The sequence below is a fragment of the Cupressus sempervirens genome, chromosome 1 (assembly GCF_028749045.1).
Source record: "Cupressus sempervirens isolate cs-2001-9-10 chromosome 1, ASM2874904v1, whole genome shotgun sequence".
In the NCBI taxonomy this organism is placed as follows: domain Eukaryota; kingdom Viridiplantae; phylum Streptophyta; class Pinopsida; order Cupressales; family Cupressaceae; genus Cupressus; species Cupressus sempervirens.
In genome coordinates this window covers 343,182,439-343,194,354 of record NC_143118.1, presented here as the reverse complement: position 1 = coordinate 343,194,354, position 11,916 = coordinate 343,182,439, and the positions used below count along the sequence as shown (strand labels likewise).

Here is an 11,916-nt window from a genome sequence, read left to right as displayed (position 1 = left end):
AGACTTTTTAACATTATAGAACATTGCAAAAAGATTTAAATTTGAAGGAAGGTGTACATTTGAAGAAAGGTCCTGCTTGAGATAGCTAAGCTAAGAAACCCCAAATCCTAATCTTCCGGTGGACAAATATTCTGATCGTGATTTAAGCTGCAAATTAGCCCAACACAAATAAGTTGTGTCCCAACTTTTAGAAGGTGAAATCACCAAGGAATAATGCCACTTAGATTGTTGTGAGCCAAACTCAGATTCCTCAAGCTCTGACATCGAACAATCTCCGGCGGAATGATTCCACTCAGACGGTTGTACCGAAGATACAGTTCCCGCAAGCTCCTGGCCTTTGAAAAGCTAGGGAGGAATTGGGCCATACAATGAATTATACGATACGAACAATTTTTGTAAGCGCCTCAGTCGACCCAACTCGGGAGGAATGAATCCCCCAAGTTTGTTTCTATGCAACCTCAAGTCTTCCAAAAGACTGCAATTCCCAAGCTCTCGAGGTATGTTTCCGGACAAGTAGTTTTGATTCAAATAAAGTTGGGAGAGCTGTTGCAGTGAACCAAGTGAGGAGGGTATGCTCCCTGTGAGCTGATTTTGGGTGGATGATAACACGGCCAGGCTGCTACAATTGCCCAACTCCCTCGGCATTCCTCCACTGAGAGAGTTGTTGGACAATTCAAGTTGGACGAGATTTGTGCAGTTGCCAAGTGTTTTTTGGATTTGGCCATGAAGCTTATCGGAAGTAACGTACAAATATTGTAACTTTGAAAGCCGGCTCAGGGTCTCTGGCAATTTTCCAACCAGCCGATTGTTGTACAGATAAAGCTTTGCTAGATTCCTACAATTGGAAATAGATGAAGGTATCTTCCCTGCTAGAGAATTTCCTCCCAACCACAACTCGACCAGTTCAGTCAGATTCCCAACATTTAAAGGGATCTCTCCGTTCAAATTGTTGTCATTGAAGTAAATCACTTGCAGCAGGGGAAGCCCAAAAATAGACAGGGGAATGGTTCCGCTGAGGAAATTGTCATAGATCGACAACTAACTGAGCCTTTTGAGGCTACCCAATTGGACAGGGATTTGGCCACTGAAATTATTTTTCGAGAGATCTAATGACTCTAACTGCGTACAGTTTCCCAACTCGGGAGGAATGGTACCAGACAGATTGTTTGAGCCCAATTGCACTTCTTTCAAATTGGGTAACTCGCAGACAACAGAAGACAGAGTTCCAGAGACTTGGCTTTCAGAAAGATCAAGTGAACGCACAGTGTTGTCTAGATGGCAGGTGATTCCATTCCAGTCGCAGGGGTGTCTGTTGGAGGAGTTCCAGCTGCTGAAAATGTGGGCAGGTGCATTGAAGTCTCTGAGAAGATAGAGTAGAACGGCTCCATCACTGTTAAGTGCTTCAGAGCAGTGCCCCTCCAATGCAAGGAAGATAACCGCGAAGTGTATTGCCGCAAATGCTAGTGAGCTCATTTCGGAAATCGTCGGCCGTTCCAATTGAAATGCAAATGGAGTATAGGCCTATTTAAAAACTCAATCTGTAAGAGTAGAAACTCTCCGGAAAAAGATAATAATTTTAATCCTTTTTCAAATACGGCCTTCTAATTGCGCGCAGCAACCATCCACTCTCACAGAAAGGATGAAGAATCCTAGCTAGTCTTTGATAGCGGCACAGTATTTAATGATATATTGTGGAAGAAACCAGGTGCTCCCTTTCACTGTCGTCTCCATTTGGAAGACTATGGTGGAATGGTTGTCATTTGACAAAATTGGAAAAGTCCAAGAAGAATTCAGTGTTTCGTCGTCCACTAAGACACTTTTTAACTCCTGCTGCGCGTGGGGAAGCGTTCACACTAAAAATGCATTGTCATCAGCCAGTGGCTAACTAGCTGATTGGATTACTTATATTGAATTTTTTAATTAAATAAAAAAGGAAAAGCATGGTAATGCAATTTTTAAATTAATTATAAAATCAATAAACAGGCGAATTCGGTCGGTCGGCTGGGTAGACGCTGTCTTGTCTTCACATTCACATTACTCACATATACTTACCGTTTTCCTAGTGCATGCTACCTTTGATCATTTACGTTGTATGTGGTGGTGTCGTGGCTATTAAGCCAATTAAATTGTATGATAAACAAGAGTCATTATACAAAAAGAAAAGGAGATATATATATATATAGGGGAGAGGATTCACTACTAGTACACTCTAATTTTGGACTTTTCAAAATTTATTGTAATGATAATAAAATTGTCTAAATTTTTAATGACATCTTCTTTACTTAGTTAAGCACTTATAACTAAAGTTTAAATCAATTTTATAGATCATAGTAAAAGGTGTACAAATTCTCATTTTTTGAACCCATGCCTATCGTAGTTAATTACCACCCCTCATCGTTAATTTACCAAGACCCAATACTTGTACATTTTGTCATGTTACATTTTAATATATATCATTTATATGAACATTTAATTTTCTTTTTAGATTAATTTAATATATATAATGAGAGAGTTAAAATGGAAGAAATATATGTAATAAGTAAATATATCAATATATTATTAAATTTATTAATTATAATTTATAATTTATAAAATTAGAAAAGATATAGTTGAACTAAGAAAATTCTAACATGTAATAAGATTAAATTTTCTAAACACTTATCTAAAAGAAAGAAATTTGAAAAAGGTTGCTTTAGATATAAATAAATAATAAAAAATTAAAAAAGAAATTTCATAAAATAGAAATCTTTTATTGTTCATATAAGATTTAATAAATCTAATTGGTAATAATTTTTATTTAAAAATAAGAATTAGAATTTAAAGAAAATTGATGAACTTCATAAAAATAACATAAATTTTAATTATAATTTTTTACTAATTCATTTTCACTTAAAACTAATGTAAAAATGAAAAAAATTAATTAATTATTTTTTAAACTTAATGAAATATTGATTTAATAAAATTTAATCATAAAAATATTCTAAATTTACAAAGTGTGTAGTGAAAGATAGATACAACATTAATATTAAAAACAATCCCAATCATTAGAGAAGAGGAAAGCTACCAAATAAAATAATAATAATAAATTATTAAAGTATTATTGTTCAATCATATATTATATGAACTCAAGTTCAATACTTAGTGACTTATCTTTTATCCTAAATAACTGTTTGTCTCATAAAGTTTGCATACCCTGTGACAAAGCCTAAAGTATTAACGAGCTTACATTATGCTTAATTTTTTATTATTTTTTGTTTGGGAAAATTAAATTTCATCTCTGCCAAAAATACTATAGACAAATAAGAATAAAGATAAAAGGAATTTATATAAACATATTTTTTTAAAAAATAAAATAATTATTATATTTATTGTATTTATGATTTTAAATATTGTAATATGATTGGTTAAATTAATTGAAAGAGGAACTCAATAGATACAATAGTATCCTGTCTTTTGCAGGAACTAATAAGATCTCATTGCCTCTAGTTTATGTTCATGCTAAATTTTAATTGATAATTGTAATTAAAGTGTTACATATTTATGTAATTTAATTATCATATAGTTTTATGAATTTAAAAAGCAATAAAAATTTGAAGTTTTATTTAGAGATCTTGTGTATTTTTACAGTTTTTTATTCAAATATAATATTAATGTGTATTTTCAAATCACATTATATTAATGTGCAAGATGAATATCAAAACTAATGACAAAACTATGTTAAGAAGGAAAAAGATTTTGATAATCGTGTAGAGAATGATTAAGCAAAAACATATGAAAATAAATAAAAGTGTTTCAAAGACTATATGCAATAGATTCATCTTAATCATATTTTTCTTCTTTCTCATGTTTAAATATAGTGTAAAAATGTTACAATACATTTTTTGTCAAACTAGTTTTTTTTAACAAACTCTATGCAAAGTACAAGTTGTGATTTTGCATATATTTATAATCCATAGCAACTTTAGCTAGAAATGAACTTGTAGGATACAATGAGCTAGCTCCAAACCATTCTAAAAAGAAAATACAAAACTCAAAGGTCTAAAATGGAAAAAGGTATTGTTGACACGAAAGTTTGCACCCTTGCTTAAAGTTTCAACCTAAAGGAAATCTCGTTTATCATAGAAACAATCTCCTAAGTGTGGGACTTTGCGATTAGAGATTGAGCCTCTAGAGAAGGTCAGCTTCCTTACTATTAGGGCACATCTAACTATTTCTTGAAAGGAAAAGGGAGAAAGAATGCATAAAAGAAAACTACCTATTCTAATCTAGAGGGGGGTGATACACCAAATAGTATGTTCAGTCTTATCCCTGCCTAGAGATGCATCATTCATCAATATAATTTCAAAGTACACAAATTCAAACCTCGTTTAACTCAACAATCACATGTAGATCAGAGACTAATGAAATGCTATAAGGAAGGAACTTCACTCTATATAATTCAAGGCCAGATAGATACGGTCATACGATTGAAAAATGTAGGCAATATATTAACAAAAGGCAAGAAGGTTTTTTGCACATGTATTAATGGAAGAATGAGGCACAACAGAGGAATTACATTCATTCAAAGGCAAAAGGAAATTACAGAAGCAGAGCATATAATACAACTACTATAGAATCAGAGAAAGACCGACCCTTGGAAGGGTTACAAAACTTGCTTTTATAGCTCAAGCATAACTGGGAAAACTTCTATTGAAAGCCAATTTACGCAACCACCTTCTACTACTACAGAGAACAATCATTACAGATCTGGGAAGATTGGATCGAGTGCACATCCATATGCAGGAAAGTTGATCCTTGTGTGCACATTTAACCTTGAAAAGTAAAAAATGGCATCTACAACTGCCCTAATTGGGTAGGTAGATAAACCAAAGTGGTAGAAAGAAAAAATCACATTCGTAAAGCATGGAGAACACTCAAAAAGTGGGTTCAAACGATCAAGGACATGTTCGCCATTAAAGCATTGCTTAATAGTGTGTTTGCGACCATGCCAAGTTAGCTGTGTCATCATTTGAATGGTCAACCTCACCACTTGGCCTCATATCATTGAAGCTTATCACCAAATCATCCTATCTTCAAGTAGTATTTTGTCTTGAGCCTTTGTCTCTATTCATGACTTTGTAGCCTATTTTCTTATTTGGATGTTTAGTCCTACAAAACCGCAACTACTACAACTCATGCCCAATTGTTGCTTCGCAGCTTGAAAACATTTTAACCCCTTGACTATTGCAACCCTGCAACATCATAAAACTACCTTCTTTGCTATATCTAATATTTATTTTTCCTGCAATGTTGTGATGCCTGAATTTCTACCTTTTTTGCTCTTTCGTGGCTGCCAAATATGAATAATGTTTTAACTATGCAACGTTGTGACTAAGGGTCTCGTGAGGATCCGACCCACCTAGACACGTGTCCACTTCTTGTATTCTCGCATTGGCTAAACTTTGTGCATCTTTAGAATCCAGGGAAGTGATGATCGTTGATCCATTGAGATCTAACAATCGTCATAAAACTAGAAAAACCCTTGGCATAGTCAGCACCTTCAACCAATCTGACACCACCAAACTAACGACTGCTCTGACTCACCTCCATTTTAAAGCCCACATACTATATCCAGTCCCACAAGTCTATGTGGCGAGCGCTTGCTTTCCTGCTTTAGCTAAACATCACACATCTTTAGAAAATGCGAATACACCAGCCATCAATCTAACAAGATCTGACAGTTGCAAAAACTCGTGGGTCCTCTGAGGTTTTCTTAAGGAAAAACTTGACCTACGACCATGCAACTAACTACTTCCACACCTTCGTAACATCAAACTGGATGCTGGCATTAACAACCATGAAACTGCACTAGCTGTGGATTTAACTGTATCGCACCTTCACGACACATCTGATGATTAAGACATAAACTGGAGCAACTAAGCGATGAAAGGCAATCGCATGATCGTGACTTGAAATATTCATAAGGATATACCATGCAATATGAGGAAAATGGTTAAGACTTAGGGATATAAGAGAGAGTCAAAGTTTTACGTATCCTCTTTATGGTGGTACATCCAATAGATTTAGAAATATGTGTGATATACAATACTCTCTTTTAATTAAAGCCTACACATTTTGGTGGGGAAATGGTATAACATTTATCATGTCTAGATAGTATATTTTAAACGAGATTCAAATACAATAAGTATGGATATTAATCATGTTAAACATAGTATCATGGAGCACAAATGATGATGTCAAGTATCATTATCATAATGATGAAAAATAATATTTTCTACTTCTAAGTAGTATAAGTTATTCATTTAAATAATTCAATTTCTTATACATTGTTTCTAATAATCAATTTTATTAGTGACAAGTCTTAATTTTTAGTTCTAAAATCCAATCTTATATAATATCATTATTGTAATTTTTCTTGATATTTGTTTGAAATAATTATTCATACTTTGTTTACACTTGTTATATCTAGCTCTATGGTGAAATATTTTATGACACATAAGATGGACATATTCCAAAGTCTATGGTAATTAACATCAAATTTTTATTGTAATTTCTCTTGATCTTTGTTTGAAATATTTATCAATACTTTGTATACACTTGTTATATCTAGTTCTATGGTGAAATATTTTATGACAGATAAGATAGACATATTCCAAAGTCTATTGTAATTAACATCAATTTTTTACTGCAAATCTTAAGTTCTTTGTCAATAAATAATAATTTGTATTAAACTATTGAACCACTAAAAATATTGAATTTCCTATATTCTTTATAATAATTTTAAAATTATGAATAATAAACATGACTCAATCTCTACATAAAAACACATGTTAATAAATACCACATAACATTTTGTATTGTCTTATAAAAATCCTATGATATAGTTAGGTTAGATATAGAAAAATAAATACCACAACATTTTGTATTGTCTCATTAAAAATTCTGCGATATATTTAGGTTGGATATAGAAAAATAAAGAGAAATATAATCATAGAATCTATGCACAAAGATTGTACAACATACCTATTTTACATTCTTTAACAATGCGCATAAATCAAGGAATGAAAGTTTGAATTGAAACATAACATTCTGTATTTAAACAGATTCTTTTTAGCATCTGGAAAAGGGTTGTGGTAGTACATTTTATACCGGAGCGCAGATAACATGGCAACAATTCATCAAACGTTGGCACACGCCAATTCACATATCAGCTTCCGCGCAAAAGTCTGCAACATCCATGTTTGAAATTTCTGTGAACAGCTTCACCCTCTGTAAGAGCCGTTTGTAAAACGTTTGTCCTTCCTGACATCCCAAGGTTCGATGGGCCTAATGTCTCTTAACATGTCTACCACGTGTTTCATACTTGGCCTCTCATTCGGATTACTCTCTGTGCATTTCAATGCCACTCTAATGGTGCCCACAATCTCTTCTTCTATGTCTGATCCTATGTATTCATCTCTCAGCCCTTCATCAATCACCAAATGTAGCCCTTCATTGCATGATTTCACCCAACTGACAATGTCCATTCCCTCTGCAAAGCTCGGATCCAATGCCCTTTTCCTCGTTACTAATTCCAACAACACCACACCATAGCTGTAGACGTCCATCTTCTCCGTCACTCTGGTTGTGTGCCCACGTTCTGCAGCAAAAGCCAATGAAATCCAAACCCAAAAACAAAAAAAGGTTTAAAAAAACAGCGAAAAGTGAAAAAGATTACATGAAAAATAAAATTCAAGCCAAAAAAAAAAAAGAGAAACAAATTTAAAAGATCACAACAAAAATTAACCTAGTAATGCTCTTACCAGGGGCAATGTAGCCAAGGGTACCCAAAACAGAGAAAGAATCAGCAGGGAAGGATCTGTCCATGAGTTGGGCAATCCCGAAATCAGAAATGTGGGGTTCCATATCTGAATCCAGCAGTATATTGCCGGGCTTAATATCTCTGTGTATAATCGCCGGATTGCAGCTGTGATGAAGGTATGAGAGACCATGGGCGGTTCCAATGGCAATCTTGTAGCGAATATCCCATCCTATAACTGGACGGGGATTCATCTCATGCAATACATCATTCAAACTCCCACTGGCCATGAATTCATAGAGGATATATCCGCGATCGTTCACTTGCCAGAAATCTAACAGTTTAACCAGATTTCTGTGACGGATTCTTCCAGCAGTTTGGACCTCCCTTCTCATGCTGGCCTCCTCTTTCTTTTCAGGCGTTAATTGTATTGTCTTCAGGGCGAACTGCTGACCGGAAGGCAAATGCACTCTGTAAACAATTCCTCTGCCCCCTTTCCCTATTATATATTTTTCACTTAGATATTCCGTGGCCTGCAAATATTGGTATAGTTTTGAGGGCAATTCTATGGCAGCTCCGGATGAGGACCTGGTTTTGGGGCATAAATATCTGCATAGATATAAAATGACAACTACTAGCAAACAAGTAAACACAACTGATCCGATGATAATGAAGACTGTATAAACTATGCTGAGATGCTTTCTTTGCTTGTGTGGGAGAGGAATGGTGCCCCAGCAGTTGCATAAACTGCTGCCATTCTCTGCTGCACACAACCCCGGATTGCCATTGAATGAGCTTGAGGATGAATTCCATAACTTCAACCATGACTTGGATATGCATCCGCTGAGATGATTATTGGAGATGTTTACCGCAACAAGGGACAGCAGACCGTCAAATGCAGATGGAATGCTGCCAGAGAGATTGTTGGATGACAAATCCAAGTTCATTAGTTTATTTAGATTTCCCAGGGACGCTGGAATAGCTCCACTCAACCTGTTATGACCTAAGTTTAAATATGTGTTTAGCTCCTGTAATTGTCCAAGTGATGAGGGAATTTCACCTTGGAATTGGTTCTGCCCCAGATTTAGTTCCCTCATTTGTGTCAAGCTGGACAACCAATCAGGAATTCTTCCACCAAGATTGTTTCCTTGCAAAACCAGATGCTCCAATTTCTCTAGCCGCCCTAGCTGCTTTGGTAGAGAACCATTCAGTGAGTTAAAACTGATGTCAAGAGAAAACAGGAGAGATAATTTACCGAACTCCTGAGGGACTGGACCAGTCAGTCTGTTGGAGGAAAGATTCAGTCGCTGTAGCTTTGAAAGCTGTCCCAATTCTGGAGGAATGGTGTGATTCAATTCATTCATGGAGAGATCCAAATTGCTGAGATTTTTGCACTGCCCAAGGCTCGATGGTATGCTCCCCTGCAACTCATTGCTGCCCATGTCTAGGTAATAAATAACTGAATTGGAACCAAGAAAATCTGAGGGAAGAACACCAGTTAGATGGTTGTGGCTCAGTCTCAATCGCCTCAAGCTTCTGCATTTACAAATCTCTGAAGGAACGCTCCCTTCCAACTGATTGTATCCCATGACTAGAATCTCCAATTGCCCTGAGGAACAAAGAGCTGGAGGTACTGTCCCTGTGAACCGGTTACCCGTCAGATCAATTTCTGTGAAATTGTTCTTGGCGCCCAATCTTGCAGGTATTGGACCTGATAGCTGGTTATATTGCAAAAATAGTTGTTGTAACCTTCTGAGATTGCATATCTTTGGAGATATGCTTCCTGTGAGACTGTTGTTGTACATAGACAGATTCTGTAAGCGCTTTGCTTCGAAAAGTTGCGGAGGGATGGGACCTTGTACTGAATTCTCAAACAAGAACAATATTTGCAAATGCTTCAGTCGACCTAACTGGGAAGGAATGAAGCCCTCAAGTTTATTACTATGCAACCTCAAGTCTTCCAAAAGAGTGCAATTCCCAAGTTCTCCAGGTATGCTTCCAGACAAGAAATTTTTATTCAAATAAAGTTGAGAGAGCTGTTGTAGTGAACCAAGCGATGAAGGTATGATTCCTCCGAGCTGATTTTGGGTGGCTGATAACATGGCCAGGTTGCTACAGTTGGCTAACTCCCAAGGTATTCCTCCCGTGAAAGAGTTGTTGGACAATTCAAGTTGGACGAGATTTGTGCAGTTACCAAGTGCTTTGGGGATTCGGCCATTGAGCTTATTGTTAGTAACATACAGGAATTCTAGTTTTGAAAGCCGGCCCAGGGTATCTGGTAATTCTCCAACCAGCTGATTGTTGTACAGATAAAGCTTTACTAGATTCCTACAATTGGCAATAGATGAAGGTATCTTCCCTACTAGCGAATTTCCTCCCAACCATAATTCGACCAGCTGAGTCAGATTCCCAACATTTAAAGGGATCTCTCCGCTCAAATTGTTGTCATTCAAGTAAATCACTTGCAGCAATGGAAGCCCAAAAATAGACAGGGGAATGCTTCCGCTAAGGAAGTTGTCATAGATCGACAAATAACTGAGCCTTTTGAGGCTACCCAGTTGGACAGGGATTTGCCCATGGAAATTATTTTCCGAGAGATCTAATAACTCCAGCTGCGTACAGTTTCCTAGCTCGGGAGGAATGGTACCAGAGAGATTGTTTGAGCCCAAATGCAGTTCTTTTATATTGTGTAAATCACAGATAGCTGAAGAGAGCGTTCCAGAGATATTGACTTGAGTTAGGTTAAGAGTACTCACCGTATGATCTGGATGGCAGGTGACTCCATTCCAGCTGCAGGGATGTTTGTTGGAGGAGTTCCAGCTGCTGAAAATGTGGGAAGGTGCATTGAAGTTATTAAGAAGAGAGAGTAGAACAGCTCCATCACTGTTAAGTGCTTCAGAGCAGTGTGCCTCGAATGCAAGTAAGATAACCGCAAAGTGTATTGCTGCAAATGTTAGTGAGCTCATTTTGAAAATCCTCGGCCGTTCCAACTGAACCGCAGGGAGTTCGGGCGCACCTAAAAACTCAACGCGTTGTAGAAGTTGAACATCTCTCGAAAAGATGCCCTTTTAAAAACATTCGGCCAAACATTTGCCCACTCCCACAGAGCGAACAAAAAGCCTGACCCGTCTTTGACTGTCGCAATTAATGCCTAAAAAGTTCGGCGAAACAATCGTCCACTCCCACAGAGCGAACAAAAAGCCTGACCCTTCTTTGACTGTCGTAATTAATTCCTCGTTCCGTTTCCCACTGCGGTCTCCGCGTTGTGAAGATTTGGTGGAGTGGATGAGATATTGAAAGCATGGTTTGCACAAAAGTGGAAACCTCGAAGAACACTCTCGTGTTTGGTCGTTTTCTTGGAAAACTCTCAGGCTCCCTTCCCCATGTTCACACTAAAGCTTGTGAAATCCACTGAACATTCGAGGCACCGGCAACGGCTAACCAGGCAGGAGGATAGACTGCCCGGATGGGCACCGGCTACGGTGCAACATATTTGCACCGGCCGGGCCCCTCCATCCTGGCACTCCATCCTCGGCGCAAGTACAAACGTCAGGGCAGTCAGCAGGCGCAGTCTGATCATTCCGACTGCCGTATTCTATCTGCGCCGTATGTTACTAGACATTGGCCTCCGCCCCCCTCAGCCATCCCCTCCGCCATCCAACTTGCCCAACGCCCAATATTTCCCGCCAATGTTTTAAGCATATAATAATTATGGCAATTAACAACCTATCAAATAACATAAATTTTCGCGTTCAAAGTTGTATATATAGTTTTTTACGTGGTGTTTTGTCCTCTGGTCAAAAGTTGCTTGTTTGCTTTGCTTTACCTTGTGCCTAAGGATTATGGGTTGCTTTGATTCTTAGAATGAGTTTGGTTTCTTTGGATCTAGTATCAAAACTTTTTTAATTAGTATAAAAAGTTTGAAAGATTTTTATTATTATTAAATTTAGAAATTGTAAATTGTATAAGGTTTTTGTTTAGGAAGTGTGTTGTTGGAGTAATTAGAATGTGATCTATTGTTTATCAATCAAGTCATTTCATTCTTTTATTTATATAAATTAAATTTAGATGTTACTTTTTAAAATTAGATTAGACTAATAATAGTTTCATTTAATTGA

At 36.7% G+C, this 11,916-nt stretch overlaps 1 protein-coding gene and 1 pseudogene across 1 annotated transcript; both read right to left on the bottom strand.

Annotated features, from left to right (window-relative positions):
* Nucleotides 1–345: 345 nt before the first annotated feature.
* Nucleotides 346–1,473, bottom strand: LOC149577621 (uncharacterized; annotated as a pseudogene).
* Nucleotides 1,474–6,965: 5,492 nt separating this feature from the next.
* LOC149577620 (uncharacterized) lies at nt 6,966–11,221 on the bottom strand. The gene is made up of 2 exons (XM_089824708.1): nt 7,803–11,221; nt 6,966–7,639 (listed from the first exon to the last, which is right to left on the bottom strand). Exons 1-2 carry the CDS (start codon nt 10,762–10,764, stop codon nt 7,263–7,265), a joined length of 3,339 nt encoding a protein of 1,112 aa, XP_089680834.1. The 5' UTR covers nt 10,765–11,221; the 3' UTR covers nt 6,966–7,262.
* Nucleotides 11,222–11,916: the final 695 nt, after the last annotated feature.

Bases quoted from the DNA above. Each gene is read 5' to 3' on its own strand.
- LOC149577620 (XM_089824708.1), bottom strand. From the start codon at position 10,764: ATGAGCTCACTAACATTTGCAGCAATACACTTTGCGGTTATCTTACTT. The intron at 7,640-7,802 runs GTAAGAGCATTA...CTTTTGCTGCAG, and splicing joins CCTTGGCTACATTGCCCCTG to AACGTGGGCACACAACCAGA.